This window comes from Dasypus novemcinctus, chromosome 10 (genome assembly GCF_030445035.2).
Source record: "Dasypus novemcinctus isolate mDasNov1 chromosome 10, mDasNov1.1.hap2, whole genome shotgun sequence".
Taxonomy (NCBI): Eukaryota; Metazoa; Chordata; class Mammalia; order Cingulata; family Dasypodidae; genus Dasypus; species Dasypus novemcinctus.
This window is the reverse complement of record NC_080682.1, coordinates 40,880,221-40,899,638: the sequence shown is the minus strand read 5'-3', so window position 1 is coordinate 40,899,638 and position 19,418 is coordinate 40,880,221. Positions and strand designations below refer to the sequence as shown.

The 19,418-nt window shown below is 36.6% G+C and overlaps 1 protein-coding gene across 1 annotated transcript; it reads left to right on the top strand.

The window, feature by feature from the left end:
* The first annotated feature begins 16,994 nt into the window (after positions 1-16,994).
* LOC101424952 (olfactory receptor 4C12) lies at positions 16,995-17,924 on the top strand. Its single transcript, XM_004447409.1, has one exon. It carries the CDS (start codon positions 16,995-16,997, stop codon positions 17,922-17,924), a length of 930 nt encoding a protein of 309 aa, XP_004447466.1.
* Positions 17,925-19,418: the final 1,494 nt, after the last annotated feature.

Below are 19,418 nucleotides of genomic sequence, written 5' to 3'. Positions count from 1 at the left end.
GTTGCTTCCTCTGCATAGACATGACATCTTCATTCATTTTTTCAGTCTTGCTGCAACAGGGAAAATAAAGACAGAGAACAAAACACTGGTTCCTAAATGTTTCTTCCTGAGTGTGGATCACATCACTTGTGCACACTATTAACGTGATCCCACTTAAATATAATGGGTCTGAAAATATGAGCACATGGATATTTGATGATCAGAAAACAGACTAGTTATCACTGAAAAAGTTGCTTTCCCATCTGAAATGAACTGTTTACAAACTGAATATTAATTCTCATGTAATAAATATATTAATAATAATATTTAGTCATTGCTGTGGTATAATTTGTATTAATTCCATTCTTATGATGATAGAAGTAAAGTCACTATATTTTCAGGACTTCTAGATACTCTTATTTTATCTAGAGTAATTCTCTTAGAATTGTAGTATAAATGTCAACATTTCAAATGATTCTCCATTTCTTTGTTCTGTGACTGGTTTGCAGTTTTCCATTCAAATGTGATTCTCTTTCTTGTTTACTCAGATATCAACTGTGTTTTGTACGTGCTTCTTTGTTCCTATAAGTGAAGCTATATCCATTTAATAAAATCTACTTTGGAGATGAAGTTCTTTTTACAGTGTTTTTGACAGAAAAAGTGCTCTGCAAATGTATTCCATACATATCAAGAATAAACTTGCCAATGGCTGTACCTGGAAGACATTAATATCCATCCTTGGCTTTAGGCAGAGAAAATCATTTATTCTGGGTGTTGTCCAGATTACAGTGTAAATGATGATCCCTTAATTTATGAAATGGAGCAGAATTAATTTTGCAATGAGTCTTGTCTCAATAACTCATTTTTTCAAATCTATGCTTTTTTGGTTGATGACTATATTTCACAATAATAAGTCTATTTTGATTTCAATAGTTGTGATTGAAACAATAAATTTCCAAGAAAATATTCATCCATAATGCATTAGTTTATGGACTCTATACCTAGAGCTTTGCAAAGAATTGTTCTACTGACTTTTAAAAACCCACAGAACTTTCAAGCATTGTGACAATTTACATCAATTTACAATGTGCCGGTGATCAATAATTTGTGAATGCATACAATTTTTTTAAATGTAAGGGACTTTAGTCATCATTTATTCAAACATTGATATTTCATAATGAGGTAACAAAGAGTCCAGATAGCAAGTGGTGAAATTATATTTATTCTATGTATTCTGCTATAAGACCAATATCCTTTTCATTAGCCATACTCAAATTATGAATGGGCTTTTAAAAATATTTTATATCCACATTAATTTTTGCCCAGCCATTATTTGTAGAATATTTTCTTGGGAAAGCTGAAATCATCTTGCTTACGGTCGCATCCTATGAGCAATACGTGGCCATCTGCACATCCCTACACTACAGGATTATGATGAGCAGGCAGGTGTGTGGTTTCCTAGTGGTCTTGTCCTGTGTTGAGGGATTTCTTCATGATCTGATTCAAATCCTATTATATACTCTGTGCCCCAAAACTCATTGACCATTTCATGTATGATTTTACCCTCTACTGAAACTCTTCTGCAATGACACTCACATCTTTGGACTCAGTTGTTGCCAACATTGAGCTGCTGTGTATTATCAGTTTTTCTAGACTTTTCATCTTCTACTTCCACATCTTTGATTTTGTAGAACTCACAGCTCTGAGGACTGCAGAGAACTCAGTCCACCTGTGCCGACCATATTACCATGGTCATTGTCATAGTTTGCCACAGGCTATTGATGCAAAATACCAGAAATGGGTTGGCTTTTATAATGGGGATGTATTTGAGGTAAATGACTACAGTTGTAGGCTGTGAAATGTCAGCCTACGTAAAGGCACTATCTGAGTTGTTTTCTCATAAAAGTCAGTTGCTCGCCAGCAATCCTAGCAGGATCCTAGTGTCCTGACACATGGCAGAGCAAGATGGAAGGTTTGCTGATTTCTTTCTACTTTCTCTTTGAGTTTAGGCGTGAGTGATTAGGCATCTCTCCCTGGGCTTCTCTCCTTGAGCCTCTTGGGTCTCCTCTGTCTTTCTGCAACTATACATGAACCTCTCTTTACTTTCTCCTTTCAGTCACACCAGAATTAAAAAGGTAGCTTCCTTTCTTTGTGTGTCTCTCTCTGGGTCTTCATTTACATAAGGCTCCATTGAGAGGGGAGAGATCTAACCTGGGTTATGCCTCACTGAGTTTGTCCAATCAAATTTTTCTAATCTAGTGATCTTATCAAGATGAGGCTTAACTGAATTTAATGTAAACAAAAAGATTCACACCCACAGAAATATATGAGTTCAAAAATGTCACCTTTTAAGGGATTTGCAAAATTCAAACTATCACAGTCATCTTATTCTTTGTGCCTTTCTTATTTGTGTAGCTTTGACCTGTGATGACCTTTCCCATTGATAAATCTGTGGCAATATTTTATACTATAGTAACATCCATGTTAACCCCTTTCATCTACTCCCCAGAAATATAGAAGTGAAAAATGCCAGATTCAGAGATGTGTAGATTGTGCTTAAGCAGGTTACAGGATAGGTGCCAAAGATAGGAAAGGAAGTTGAGAGATGTTTAATTTTTCTCTACCTCTTTTCCCTGTCTTTCTTTTCCTTTCTAAATGGTTCTATCTCTTTTACCATGGCTTCCAAATTGATACTGAACTTATTCATTGAAAAGAAAACTATCTCTTCAGTAGGTTATTACTCAAGTCCTTGTGGAGCTATAAAAGCAATTTGAGGGGAGTTCTAACCTGATTTAAAGCCCTGAAAACAGAAATTTAGTTTAAATCAGAAAAATTAAGGATTGCCAGCATCTTAAAATCAGCAGCAAATAAAATTTCCCCTAGCTTAGCGGGTCGTGAATTCAATCTTTTAAGCCTTTTCCTACGACGTTCATATTCAGCTTGGAGATAGTTCCTTTGTCCCTTGGGATTCTGGATACAGATGGGGTTGGAAACAAAGAAACGCAACATCTATTATTTGTGGCTTGTTATGTTTACATTGTGCTCTAGGCTCAGGTATCCTTGTAGTCTGTGCTTGTCAATATTTTCAAGTATGATTTCAGGGAAATATTCAATGAATATTATTTAAACACCAATTTAAGGCCGTTCTGAGCTTTCAGGTCCTAGATTATTATAGTTAACAACATTAGGCAAGATGTCAGCAGAACAAGTTAATCCTGTACTCTCTAATATGTTTCACATCTTTGACCAAGATAGGTGGGATAACAAGAAAGCCTTCATTAATTGCCTCTCTATGGATGTGATTTTGAAGTGATAATGGAGTTGTGGGTGTGTGGGGACCCAGGCCCCTCCCCACCAAGTCCTCAACACATAGTTTCCTGCATTACCTAGACATAAGTTAAAGGTTAACAACCCTCCCAAGATGGGAAAGAATGTATAGTTGGTATCATAAATTTTAATCTTCCCAAAGCAGTAAATGTTCTTGGTGAACATCCTTCCTACAAGCATAGTGGAAACATCACCAGGCCCCATATGCACCATCTTGGGACCCAAGCAGGAACTCTGTTCTTATATCCTATGGAATGTCCTTGTTACCCCTCATATCTCCCCTCAATTTCCTGGCCCTTTGCGCAGTGCTGTCTTCATTCTCTGAATCACCTCCATCAAAGAGTCTCTCTTGTCCATAAGTCCCAATAAAATTTATGCTACTAAATGCCAGGTGTTTTCTTTGGTCTTGCAGCCACACCAACTTGTTCCTTTCAGGAGTTGGGTTGTAGCAATTGGTAAGCCAGCTAGGAGATCAAGGGACCATGGACCATGGTGAGCATGAGCTCTGGGAAGGGGGAATCCACAGGGGAAATACTGAGTTGGCCTATAACATCCATCTGGGCAGGGGTGGTTGCCCTTTTAGATGAGAATGGACCACTAAGAGAGAAGGGGATGCACTAAAACTCTGGCAGGTAACTGGCCTTTCCCATTCCCATTGTCCAGTATGTCATAGTTGGCCCCATTTTGGGGGCCACTTACCACCATTTTCTTTATCCTATTAGTAGGACAATGTATCTTCAAAATTCTAACTAAGTTTATTTCTTCCAGAATCATGCCTTCCAGAACAAAGTATTACTCATGTGGGGATTTCATCCAGTTCCAACCATGGTGCTAGATTTGCCTTCCCTAAACCTCATTAGAATAGCCAGAGAGTTTTGTACCTCATCAGGCAGGGTCTTCTGCCTCTAACCAGCAGCAAAGAACTATAGAAGAATGACCATCACCCTTCAGCTCCCCCTTAAGAATAAGGGTGTAAATTATCTGAAGGAGGAGTTGAAGTAGGTTAATATAGCAAAGAAGGAAGGTGACTGGTCAGAATAAAGCCCACCAAAGACCTTAGTCATGAGGCCCAAATTGAAAGTCTTTGACTCAAAAAAAGTCCTGAATAAATCCAAACAGAAAGATCTCCCTATTGGTTCCTGAAAACTGACAAGTGAAGGTAGAATGGCAACCAATCAGGACAGCAAATAACTGGGGCTCTCTGTATGTCTATGTGGACTCTCCTTATCCCTAAACTAGTTTTTGATGTCACAGTGTAAAACTCAGAGAATTTAGAAGGGGAAACGTATGATATTGGAAATCTCCTCATAGGATTCCCCCACCTGCTACTTTGTTATATGTTAATGGAAATGTTTCTTGTATACTATTAGACTCCTTATTGTTCCCCATAAACATCTATATTTTTGCCCATAGCACCCTAGCCAATACTTTTCTATAGTGGGCTTCCGCAATAACCATACTTACAATCAAACCCAATGTTGGGTGTGCACAGTATTACCATCCTTGGGTGCTACTGGCCTTTGGACCATAACACTTTCAAATTGGACAGCATGGAACACCTTGCAGGCATGGAAGAATATAACCCATTGACAAATTTGGAAGAAGACCATCTCATTTAAGATTGAGACTCGGCTGCCATCTTTCAATGAGACTCATAATTATATTTTCTCCATTGTAAGCCTAGGCCTTTAGTAGGATATGCTGTATATCATGGTTTAGGATGGTTAATGGCAGAATCTGTCACCCTACATTGCCTCTCCCCTGTCTGCATGGAATGACAAAAGGGAATCAGGAAGTAGAGTGGTTACCTCCTGAGTTGTGTCATTTTACTCTCAAGGCTAGATATAAAGAAAAGCACATCTTTTGTGCTAGGTGGAACTTCAATTGTCACTGAAAAACACGTAATAGTTTTACCAATTACACTGCTCAAGCCCTTAATAACTCCAAAGATACAATTTCCTTACTAAACAAGAAACTACCCAACTAAGAAAGGTAGTTTTACACAATAGGATGACTTTAGATACTCTTACTATACCACAGGTGGGGCCTATGCCCTCATTAATGTTCAATGTTGTGTATATATTCCTGACAACTACCATACTATTCTGTGGAATGAGGATATGATGCTTTCCCTATTGGCAACATAGGCCACTATGTGAGGGGTGGGGCTCTACAGGCAAAAAGAAATGTTCTAGTCATGGGAGTATGGGTGCATAAAGTAATCAGGGTCTATAAAACAATCTCAATAATACATGTGCCAATCAAATATTGAGATGACTAAGCAAGTGAAAACATCTACACCAATACAAAATGGTATTCTGCCCTGAGAATAGACATATGAAGACTAGCAATACTACTGTTTAACATTAAAAATCTGAGTCATTACTTGGAGCAAGACCTTTGGAGTGCAATAAACTACACACAGTAGTTCCACTCTTCTTAGTAGTTACTACAAACTACTAAGAACTTACATGAACGTGGGTAAGTGCTGCAACCTTTTTAGATCTCACTTTCTACATATGTATAATAGGGATGAAAACAACGCATAGTTCATGGTACTTTTGTAGAATTATCAGTGAAAATGGAAGTGTGATACTTAGAATGGTGCCTGGCATAGAATAAACTCATTGTTGTGTGTTACCATTTTCAGTACAGGAAAGCAGAATTCGTGTGTGATGAAGTCAGTTTCTGGAAAGAATGATCATATCTCACACATATAGCTTGTCTTGTTTTCTCTTGTGTTTGATAAGACTTTGAGCAAATACAGAAATTAGATAGGCCAAGTTTCCCACAAGTGAAACTGAGTCACATGTCATTATATAATAATTATGAAAACTTTCAGTGAATGTTTGATCTCTTGCTATACTGACAGTAAAATGAAAATTCCCTGAAAAGATCATATGAGATAAAGATAATGCAAGTAAAACAATGATGAGAACTTTCTTTGTAATAATCCCTCTGCCAATTGTGATATCTATCTAGTCTGATTCTCACATAATCCTCATAAGGGAGTTATTGATATTTCTATTTTATGTATAGGAAATTGCTTCTCACTTTATGCATCATTTGATTTAGGTAAATAGAGCTTATAATTGTAATATTCATAATTAAATCTAGACTGATTTGATTTCTAATCCAGGTCCTAATCACGTTATTGTACTTTATCAGATACTGATAATTTGATGCATCTAATTTCCTGGATATAATATGATATAAAATATTTGTGTCCCATGTGAGTACTTACCAGAGGATGACCTCAGTAGAGGAAGATTTTAATAATCAAGTGAGTAAGATGCCCTGCATGTGATACCTTTCAGCCTCTTTCCTCAGCCACTCCTTTCATTGCCCAGTGAGCTCATGAACAAAATGCCCATGGTGGTAGGGATGAGGGTTACAAATGGGCTTAGCAATATGGGCTTTCCCTTACCAAGGTTGACCTGGCTACAGTCACTGATGAGTGTCCAGTCTGACAGCAGCAGAGCCACACTCTCAGTCCCTGATATGACACCATTCCTCAAGGTGATCAGCTTGCTAACTGATATCATGTTTATTATGTTGGAAAACTTACATCATGGAAGGGCAGTAATTTGTTCTATCTGGAATAGACATATACTACAGATATGGCTCTATTTTCCTTACATGTAATTATTTTGCCAAAACTACCATCCACAGACTTACAGAGTGCCTTATCCACCATGATATTCCACACAGCATTGCTTCTGGTCAAGATACCCATTTCACAGCAAATGATATGTAGGAATATTCACATGTTCATGGAATTCACTGGTCTTACCATTTTCCCTATCATCTTGAAGACACTGGAATGATAGAATGGTGGAATGGCCTTGGGAAGATTCAGCTATGGTGCCAAACTGGTGGCAATACTTTACAGGGCAAGGACACTGTTCACCAGAAGTGTGTGTATGTTCTATAGAAGAGTTTACTCTATGGTTCTGTATCTCCTATAGCCAGGATTGATGGGTCCAGGAAACAAAGGGTGGAGATGGGAGTGTCACCACTTACTATTACCCCTAGTGAACCACTAGAAAAAAAATTTGCTTCCTGGCTCTGCAACCTTAAGTTCTGCTGGCCTACAGGTCTTAGATCCAAGAATAGGAGTATTTCCAATAGGAAACACAACAATGATCCCCTTGAACTGGAAGTTGAGACTACCACTGGCCACTTTGGTGGTCCTCATGCCTCTGAATCAGCAGGCAAAGAAGGGAATTACTGAACTGCCTGGGGTGATTGATCCTGAATATCAAGAGTAAATAGCACTGCAGCTACTCAAAGGAGGTAAAGAAGAGTTTGCCCAGAATACAGGCATTTCCTAAGATGTCTCTTGGTATTATCAATGGCTCAGAAACTTCAGAAATTAAGGTATGGGTCATCTCTCTAGGCAAAGGACTACGGCCAGATGAAGTGCTTGCTGAGGATAAAGGGAACATGGAATGGGTAGTGGGAGAATGAAGTGATAAACCATGTCCATGTGACCAGTTACAGAGAAACTATAATGGTTATGAATATTTCTTCTTTATTTTGGTATGAGTATGCTTGTATGTGGACAGAAAGAAAACGTGTTTGTTTCCCTACCTTATCCCCATATCATTTGACAAAAGTTGCATTCGTTTCATATCATAGTATTTAAGTTATAGGATATCAAGTTTATGAATGAATATTACCAAAGGATGTGTACCCTATTCTCTATTCTGGAGAAACTTTTCATGTTTCTGGTTTTATGCAGGACAAAGGAATATTTTTAGCTGAAAAACATATGTTATTGTTTTATTTAGAAATTAAGTATAGTTTATACTGATGGGGTATGTCTGCCAAGTTGACAAAGAGTAGACTGTTATGGTTAAATCCATATATCAGCTTATCCAGGTAATAGTCTTGGTAGTTTGTTCATGTAAGCACTGGCCTAATTGTTACTGTAAGGAAATTTTGTAGACCTAAATCATTGGGAAGTTGATTGCATCTATGGATGGTTACATCTACAATCAACTGAGGAGAGTACCTTCAGCAATGAAATGTCTCATTCATTTAGTTCCTTAAGGAAGAAGTGATTATTTCAGTAGTCAGAAGAGAGAATTTTTATCTCTAATTCTACCAGCCAGCTTCTCCTTCATCAAGGACTCTCTTCAGAATTCCCAACTTGTAGCTTTTCCTACAGAATTTGGGTTTGTGAGCCCACAGTTGTGTGAGATGACTTTATAAAATATCCTAATATTTACATATATTTCTTGTCAGTTCTGATTCCCTACAGAATCCTGACTAATACAACCCATGAAAGAGATTCTTCTCTATGGGCTTTAGTTGACATAGGGCCCTGCTAACACCTTGATTTCAGACTTCTAGTTTTTGAAACCAAGAGACAACACATTTATACTGTTTTAAACCACTCAGTTTGTGGTGCTTTGATATGGTAGCCCTATCAAACTAAGGCAGAGGGGTTAAGGTTTATCATCAGTGTTGTAGATCACAGGGACCTCAGTGTAACTTCATGCCAACTGTCCATGGAATATGTCTAGGGTTCTGTGTTATTTATTGCTGCAAAATAAACTACCTCAAAATGCATTGTTCATGCATTTATAGTTTGGCTGCCATAAGCAGACTTGGCTGGATGGGATTTTTTGGCTAAGGTGGCTGGGAGGTCCTGCTTCTCACTGCTGAGTGTGACATTGGGTAACTCTGCTTCACATAACTTAAACATCATTAGGCCAGTGGTTGAGTCAGGGAATTTCCTACTTATGGCAAAGAAGAGTCCGTGAAGGCAAATGGGAATAAGAGATGACCCTCAAGTTTAAGCTAAGAGTTAGACAGCTATCACCTCTGCCCATATTCTGTTGGTCAAAGTAAGTCACATGATCAAACCCAAAGTCAAAATATGGGTGTAGCTATTTGATATAGTTTATGAATTCCAAAAACAGATGTTGGATTATGTTTGTAAACCGGTTTGTCCCTCTGGGTATATCAGATTGTATTGGATTTAGAAGTTTCATTTTTACTTGATTAAATAATAATTAAGGCTTTGATTGGGCCATGTAAGTAGGACAATGAATCCCTGCCCCCTTGTGGGTAGGGACTCACAGAGAAACTGCACTGCAGAAAAGGGCGGTTGGAGTTTTGAGTTGAAGCCTGGAAAGTAAACACGTGGGAGAGAGCAGTGCAGCCGAACTGAAGAGAAATGAGCCCCAGGATCTCAGCCTACATCTGATATTGGAAGAAGCTGGGATCAGAGAGACTTAAGATGAAGAGGAAGGCTGAACATTGGCAGCCATCTGCTCCAATATGTGACAACATACTTTGGTGAGGGAAGTAATTTGTGCTTTATGGCCTGGTAACCGTAAGCTTCTACCTCAAATAAATACTCTTTATGAAATCCAATAGATTTCTAGTATTTTGTATCAGTGCCCCTTTGACTGACTAATACAAAACTTAGAGTTAGAGAGCTATAACCTCCGCCCATATTCTGTTGGTCAAAGTGAGTCACATGACCAAACCCAAAGCACTGAAGCATGGTTTATGGCATTTCAATTTGCTTTATTCCTGTAATTCCTCCCAAATCTGCTGTAGCCATGAAAATCAACAACCTGCAATTAGAGTGAAAACCAAAAACCTGGCAGCCCTTCAAAGGGGCTCCTTCAAAATCCTTTTCCCAGACAATTGTCATTATTTGATCTGCCTGGAGAGTCCCTGGATGACATTCATAAATAAGTCTTTATTTAATATAACTTGGAATCTTTTCCCTTGAGACATTTGTCAAAAATAATCAGAGTCAATTTTTGAACATCATAGCTGCCTTAAAGGGTGGATAATAGCCAATCAAATCTTTATGAGATATTTATGTGGGACTTTTAAAAGTAGACACATTTCTTGGAATTTAGAAGGCCATGTGCATGAATAGAGATGTCTACATGCCCAAGATATTACACATGTTTAAGAAAGACCTGAGAAGACCCTATGTTATCACCTCTAGTTTAAGTTCCATCTCTGTGCAAACAGGAAATGAAGGCTAAAGTGAAATTGTAAACTACTTGGCTAAGTGCTAAAAGTTTACCCCAATACACATACAAAGCCCTTTGGCAAAGACTGAAAGACTTGGTTACAGGAATTTTAGGAAATCTCTGTTCAACTATTAGCAGACCAGTAACGCAATGAGAAGAGACTTTGATGACCAAACTTGATAAAAAATATAATATTGACAGAATTATTAATAGTTCAGAAAAGTCATTAAACAAACAACCACCAAACTGTGAAAACATTAATATCTGTTGTTCTAAGAATATTTTCTGATAATTTATTATGACAGTCATAGGAAACAAATAAAATTAATAAAGAAATAAAAGTCAAAGAACTTTACAAATTAACTAGATGTAAGAGATACCTGTGGAGCACTTACTAACATTCTTCTCATGTGCACATGGAACAGAGACTCCAGATTGGACAATAAATTTGGCCATAAAGCAAGACACAATAAATTTAAAAGTATTAAAATAAAACATTATGTTTTCTAAACACAATGAAATTAAATTTAAAATACCTAACAGAAGCAATTTAGGAAATTACGTGGATATTAAGCAATATACTCCTAAATAAGGAACGGCACAAAGAAAATATCACAAGGAAAATTAGAAAATCCCATAAAATAAATGAAAATCAAAACATGTTGTACAAATCTTGTGTGAAGGATCTAAAGCAGTGGTTAGATGGAAATTTATGTTGTTGATGCTGATATTAAAAAAGCTGAATGATCTCAAATCAATAGCCAAAACTTCCCCTTAATAAACTAGAAAAGGGGAAAGCTAAACTCAAAGTAAACAGAAAGAATAAAAATTAGTGCAAAATCAAATTAATTAGAGAACACAAAGGCAATGCATAAAATCAACAAAGCCAAAATCCTTCACAAGCTCTCCCCTTTTAAGAGAATATTTCCAATTCATTCTATGAAGAAAATATTGCTTTGGTAGCAAAATCAGAAAAAGTCATCACAAAAAAAGAAAACTGTAGACCAATATTCCTTGTAAATATAAACACAAAAATTCTCAGAAAAAAAACACAAAATTATCCAGTAGTATATAAAAAATAGTCATATACCAACTGGGATTCATTCCAAAATTTAAGATTTGTTCAACATATGAAAACAAATAAAAATCCCACATTAATAGAATAAAGGACATAGTGTTCAGCGATGATAGCTGTTATTATCATTATTTCTTTAACTTTTAATCTGCTGTTTAATTACGACTCTTAATATTAATCTAGTAGTTGCTTCTAATTTTATATTAGATGTTACTTAAACAATACTCTCTCTTCCAGGCTGTGGAGTACTGGCCGCTGTGTGTTTTTTCAAGATGGCAGGGCATATTTGACTGTACCAAATCTGTCATTCTTTGGATATTATGTGTGAAAAAGATTTAAAGAAATCTCTTGCCCTCAGTGGGATTTCCTTCATTGAATAGCCAGTGGAATTCCCAGACGTTTAAACAATGTCAAGAGGAAAGCATAAATATTCAATGCTGGACAAGTTGAAACTTGGATTTTAACCTCCATTTACATCCAATGTAGCTATCACTCAAACTGATAATGTTGTAGAATTTGAGAGAAGTTCAATTATTTGAGTATAGAGAGGTCAGGACTCAGGAATGATTTTGAGAAGGAAAAATGGTTTATTGACTGCCGAACTCGGAAACTTTCTGTTTGAATCCCGAGCCCCAAACAAGATTTTTTAGTCCCTTTTATACAGAGAGGAAAGGCCAAATGGTCCTTTTGTTTCAGTTCTCAATAGGCTTGAATTAGCCTATATTTCCACATCTTAGGTAAGCTTTTAGCATGGACCGCAGGCATTTGATAAGCTTTTAGCATATTTTGTTTGCATTTCCCCTGAATACTTAAAGTTTATAGACCTTGCATTGTTAAACTGTTTCCTGCTCACCAAGGGCAGGACTGCAGCTTTTTATCATCCCACACCCACAAGTCACAGATAGTTTAGGTTATCTCTGAAGAGACAAAGAGCCTCCTACCCATAGCCCACATCAGTAATATATCAAATCCCAAGTTTCCTATGAAGAGTGTGGCCCTGATTTGTTTAAAGTGCTTTTGAAAAATGTACTTGTTATTTCAAACTCCTCTGGTGACCTCAGAAAATGGAAAAATTTCTTCTGGGATATTCAACCTTAATGAAACCCCTTGTTGTTATTCATACAGCATTGTGAATCCTTAATCTCCCAGTTCATGATACTCAAGGGTTTATAGAAGTCCTTTACTCCATAATTTTCTGGACCAAGAATAAATAGGATAGAAAGAGGGTTAATAGATTAGCTTACAGAACAGAGAAAATAACCAATCAGCAGAAGATTTATTATTCATAGACAAATTCTCCAAATACATTTTACAAAGGCCAAATCTTCTTTTTTTTTTCTCCCTTAAAGAGAGATAATTAATTCCCCAGAGGAGGACAAAGTCTAAGATAGCCTGATAGGCCCTCTAGTATTCTCAGATCTTCTCTGAAGACTGATTCAAGAAGTCATTTTCTCATTTTGGGAACAGAATGAGAAGAGAGTATTAAGAGATAGAATGAGATGGAAATATTTTTCTTTTGTATTGTAACCATAGATCTAGGTACTGGAGAAGATAACAAGGTTCTCCTTAGTACCTGAGGACTTTAGCTTTCATATTTCAGACAATATTTTTCTTTTGACTTGAATTTCTGCAGCATTCAGTCTTTAGAAATGCTTGCTGAATCCATTTGAAGAAATCTATGCCATCTTGGTGCTCTCTGCTTGAGTTTTGTCTATTCAGTGTGGACTCGAGAAATATATATTATATGACATAATGCTTGAACAGCTACATATAGCAGTTACTTCTTTCTGAATATATAGGATCATCTTCTCAACTATGGTGACAACCACAATAAGTTTTCTAGGTTTGTTCATTTTCAATCCTGTTCTTACATTTACATTTTCTCTTAAGGGATTTATAATTTAAATTGTTAAACCATTACTTTCTGATATTTGATTTAGGATCACTTTGAGATGTTCGGGGATATTTTGCAGAAATATTTGTTTTCTTCACTGTACATTAACATACTAAACTTTATCAGGAAACATTTTACATTTCTATGCCAATTTCTAAGTTTTTGATTGTGAGAAGAGTGAGGTAATGATGATGGAATCACTGAAGTTCCTAGAGGGGTAAGTCACATGGTGTGAGGATTTGAATAATATTAAAATTGTCTTGTGTACAATCATTTGTTTGTCCTGAAATGAAATCTGACTTTGATAATTTCCAGGGATGAAGTGGGAAGTTCACTTTTGACTGACAGGAGGAAATGTTGAAGAGAACTGAGAATAAGAAAAGTAATTGGAGTTGGAGCTTCTGACCTTTATTGCAGTATAGACATGTCAGCATGGGAGGGAGGAGAAAAATGACATTTAGATTTCTTTACCTCTGAAACTGAGATCCATAGGCACACTGCATTAAAATACAGGATCTGCAAGGAAATACTAGGTCCACTGCCATGGTTGTCAATCTAAATTAAACTAAAGACTCAGGGACACTTTATTTTGCAACTTTGAAAGATCTAAATCTAACCAGCTGAAACCTTGTTTCTGCTACAACAGATGTGCTAATAGTGATACCACTGAACTGCTGAATCCCTGAACTGACATATAACTTTATTTCTCAGAGAGTCAAGATTGGTACTGTTCAAGAAGAGAGATGAGAGTTAATTCTTTTTTTAAATTTTTTTAAGGGGGAACCAGGGATTGAACCCAGGACCTCATACACGTGAAGCAGGGGTTCAATCACTTGTGCCATATTTGCTCCCCCAAAATTCATTTGTTTTGTCACCTTAGGGTGGTATTTACTTGTGCAAAATCATCTAAAAGGAATGTGGTGGTGGTCAAAACAAACAAAACACTGTCTTGGTCATTAGAAGACCTGTATTCTTGTTCTGGATTGCCACTAACCAATTAGGGGTGTCTTCCTGGACAAATCACTAATCTCTATGATATTTAATTTCCTAATCTTTAAAGAAGGTACCAGATTTGTAAAATGCTGTTTACCTAAGGATCTCCAATGTACAAATTTTCTACAGTATTACCAATAGAACCATAGATTTATTGACACTTGACTCAACATTTCAGAATCTAACAAGAGGATTGCCATGGATTTCATGGTATAAAATGAATTTTGTCATAGGTGGTGGGTCTTAGGGACCAGACTACTATTGCAAACTCTCTAGCAGTGCTATTTCCCAGAATGAAAATCATTCCATACCAGCAGTAATGTTGGATAAATGGTTAAGAGCTGGACACAGACATCCAGAGCTGGAATCCAGCCTCCTCTACTTTTTATCTTGTTACTTTGAGCAAGGTTGTTACACTTTCTAAGCCTCAGTTTCCTTTTATGTGAAATAGGGATAATAACAATACCTACTTTATACCTTTGTTGTGAAGATCAAATGTATGGAAAGTATTTAGTATAGTGCCTAGAACACAGCCAGCACTTAATAAAAATGAGTTGTTATAAGCACTACATGGTATAAAATGAACGTTGTCATACTATTTCGAATGGGGGCAAACAGAGTTATAATAAGAACTGTCATTTCAAAATATTTGATCATGTAGAATTTACTTCAGTAAGAAAATTTTCTTGGTTTTGAAAGAAGATTTTATGCCCAGGTCCTTGACTGTCTACTGTGACCTAAGGGCTCTGTTATGGAAGCTCAGGGTTTCCTTGCTGGATCAACACAAATCATTTCTCCAAAAATATGGATATTAGAGGTTTCAAGTAGAAAAAGACACATGATTTGCTTTTGGATTAGAAAAGAAAAGTAAATTGACCTTGTGCTGGCGTTTGCCAATTAACAGTGAATATCTAATATGTCAATTTTAATATGTCTGGGTTGTTTTGTTTGTGTGAATTTGTCAGTGTGGTATGAAAAAAAGAAGAGATATTTAAGAATCCTAAAAAAGATTGTTTTTAAAAAATATTTTCTGATTTCTTCAAGATTTTCAAGAAACTGAATGGCAAGGGAAATAATGAAGATGATTGCATAGAGTTTAGGGTTTTCTGTCTTGAGCACAGACCTTTGGAAGGTTAGAAAAACATACCAGCCAGTTGTTGGTTCTCCCAAGAGTCAGCTCCTCTGGAGAGGAGTTGGCAATTAGAAATGCACTCGATTTTCTCCTCAAGGGTTCTTGTCACTAGAAGGATTCTCTGATGCTTTGGGCTATCCATAGGGAGACCGCTTATCCTGGGGCTTGGAACACTTGGAATTTAAAGTCAGCTTCTAGACAAGGCATTTGTAGGACCATGTGGAAAAAGATTCCTTTCCACATACTTCATTATGTACCATGCCCACTTATGTCAGAGACAGTTCATCTTGCCTCTCACTGCCTTTGCACTCTAAGAAAACATGAAAATATATAGCAATAGGAATTTCAGGTCAAGGAAAAAGTGATAATTAATAGTGGAAAAAGTTTATATTGATCGTAATTTGAAGATTAATCAAAAATGTGATTCCTTATTAAGTGGAAATGGGATTTGAATTAACTGCTTTTGCTTGATTAAGCAGACTTGCCTTATTGATTATTAGTATTAATGATATAAGTTGAAACTGGAGGTAAACAATCTTTGATTGGTTGTCTAGAGATGATATTTAGAATGATGATAAGTAGACCACAGGGCAATTATAGCAATCTCACCCTACTCTACTGGCCTTTTCAAGGCAGTTAGTGCCCACTTAAGTCCTCATCCTATTTCCATTGGGTGAACTGATAATAGCAATTTCATGAGTACCTTACAGCAATACTTTAATTTTATTCAGATACTATTTCCTAGATTCCTATCACATATCGATGAACCATTTCTTATTTTTCCCTTATATATCCCATTCAGTATAAATATTTCTAGATTAGACTTTAGACTTGCATGAAAAAAACTGGAAATTTTAGTTCTTTTCTGCTCATAAACTTAATAATGTAGAGATTTGGAAAATACAAAATATCTATAGTAAAATTAAAGATCACCCATAATATCACATCCAGGAGTTAATGCCCTAAATACATGAATTTATTTCCTTATACACTTTTACACAACTGTATAGTTTAACATAGATGAATAAACAACTATATAAAGTTTTATAAGTGGTGTTTTGAATTTGAATTTTATTCTTGAAAATGTATAAAATCTATAATCTTCAAATACTAATTCCACAACTCTTATTCAATAACTTTCTTTTTTACCTATGGTATATCTACATGATTATAATTAATTTATAAACACTATTTGGTGCTTTTTTTATTCATGTCATTTCATGTTACATTTTTAATATTTGTTAGTCTCCAAAATTACTATTTCTAATGAGTACATTACTCCATCCTACTGATATTCAAGGGAAGTTTTGCAAAGATTACACTGACCCTATGGAAATGTGGTGCCCTTCTTCTGTGTATCTTAAGTATTTTAAGGGCTTTTTTTGGGAGACAGGATAATAACAGAATAAGAAAGAAAACTAAGAGATATTTTGAGGAACTCTTTACTAGAAAGTGTGGGTACAGAATCACCTGTGAGATTGGCAGAGTACTATGGAAAGGCTGGTTCTGATTATTTCATTCTTCTATGGTTCTATTTTTTCAGGTAAAACATTCTTTCCTGGAGTTTTTATCATCCAAATTACACAGATGGGGACTGAAAGGAATGTGACTGAATTCATTTTATTAGGTCTTACACAGAATTCAAAGATGCAGAAAGTAGTGTTCGTAGTATTTTTGGTTCTATACCTGATAACACTCTCAGGCAATCTGCTTATTGTTGTTACCATTGCCACTAGTCCAGCTCTGAACTCCCCCATGTACTTCTTCCTGACCCATCTTTCTTTGATAGACACAATTTATTCTTCTTCTTCTGCTCCTAAACTGATTTTAGATTCCCTTCATGAGAAGAAAATTATCTCCTTCAATGGGTGTATGGCCCAGGCCTATGCAGAACACATCTTTGGTGCTACTGAGATCATCCTGCTCATAGTGATGGCCTATGACCGCTATATTGCCATATGCAAACCCCTGCACTACACGACCATCATGAGCCACAAACTGTGCATTCTTCTGGTGGGTGTAGCCTGGACTGGAGGAGTTTTTCATGCAACAATTCAGATTCTATTCACAGTCTGGCTGCCCTTTTGTGGACCCAATGTCATAGACCACTTCATGTGTGACCTGTACCCTTTGTTAAAACTTGTCTGCATGGACACTCATATCCTTGGTCTCTTTGTTGCTGTTAACAGTGGGTTCATCTGTCTGTTAAGCTTCTTCCTCCTGATGGTATCCTATGTGGTCATCTTGTGTTCTCTAAGGACCTATAGCTTGGAGGGGAGGTACAAAGCCCTCTCCACTTGTGTCTCACACATCACAGTAGTTGTCTTATTCTTTGTGCCCTGCATATTTGTATATTTGCGTCCAGTGACCACTCTGCCCATAGATAAAGCTGTGGCTATCTTTTATACTATGGTGGCCCCTATGCTAAATCCCTTAATCTACACCCTCAGAAATACTGAGGTTAAAACTGCCATGAGGAAGCTCTGGAGCAAAAAAGTGACTTCATATGATGATTAAAATGTTGCTGAGCATTATTCAGATAGGTAATGTAAGTAGTCTAGTCCAATGTTCTTCATCTTTAGATGAAGAGCTGGACTTCAACAAGGGTTGAGATAATACTGGTACTTAACCAGTCAAGCACAGGACTATAGTTTGGGCTGGAATCTAGACTTACTATCTTCCAACCTACAATCTTGTTCTTTACTTTTTATCAATGAATAAATATTTATTGATTTTCTGGAAACCTGAAGTGTCTCTAGAAGTAAAAAGGTATGAACTTATAATGTTGGATTGATAATAGTATTTTGCTGTAACATTGAGATGTTGTTTACTACTGATTATTTTAGAATAGCATGTTTATGGTATTCCTTTGTTTAGGTTCTGGCCTCAATGTAAATTATTTTTTGAATTTTCTTGTTCATTTAGTATTGGTTGTATAACAAGGCTGATAATATAGATGGCTTCTATATTATGTCAGTCAGGGTATAATCAGAAGACAGACTGCACAGTAATTTAAATATGGAAAGTTTACATACAATTACTAAATATATGAGGGGATTGACCATAAAGGAATAGAGAGAATTCTAAGGAAAGTCCTGGTGCTGAAAGAATTATCCAAGGAAGAAAAACTTAAGTGAGTACCTTTCTCAAAGGCTGAGATTCTGAGGTGTGGTTGTAGTTCACTGTGTGGTGAAGTTCACTGGGTTTCACTGGGACAAACTAGTCCACCCTAGCCAGATCAAGGCTGGAAGACTGGGAAATTTATCTGCGGCTGGCAATCTAGGAGCTTCCAAATGGAATGCTGGTAGGCTAAGGCTGGAAAATAAGAAATATCAGGTTGGACTGGCAGGCAGGAAACACTCCTTTGGGGTCCAGGTGAGACAAGGCTTGCAGAAGACACAGCACCAGATTGCTAATAGGGTGAGTTAGAAAACCGATAGCTGATATATTTGTGAGAGTCACTGGAATCTGCCTGCAGAGGTGCCACTGAAACTCAGTGGGAAACCATCCATGAAAGTACAACTGAAAGTTGATGAGAGTTATCACTGGATATTCCAAACCTGCTGCCTGCAGCTACACAGTTGGAACAAGATGAAAACACAAGCATATTAAAAGAAGAAATGATGTCCTTCTCAGCCTTATCAAATAAAGCTTAACATTGTGCCAGGTGAAAAAGAGATAAATTCAGAGTCTGACTTCATTACCATAAGTAGAAAATGAAGGGCATCTTTAGCACTGAGAGTCAATAAACTGATAACTGGCACAATAACTTATCCTTAATTCTTACAACCTATTTTGCAGGCCATTGAGACTCAAACATATGAAATCATTTTACCAAACCCCAAATTAGTGACAGAAATGTTATATGACTACATACTTTCTGCTACTGCACCTTCTCAAGTAAGAATTTGATTTCTTTGTTGGTAGCGAGTAGCTGTAATCATTTTCTTGGTCAATACTAAAATGTAATGAAATGAGTCTAAATTATTGAATGATTCTATATAATCTCTT

Bases quoted from the DNA above. Each gene is read 5' to 3' on its own strand.
- LOC101424952 (XM_004447409.1), top strand. From the start codon at position 16,995: ATGGGGACTGAAAGGAATGTGACTGAATTCATTTTATTAGGTCTTACA.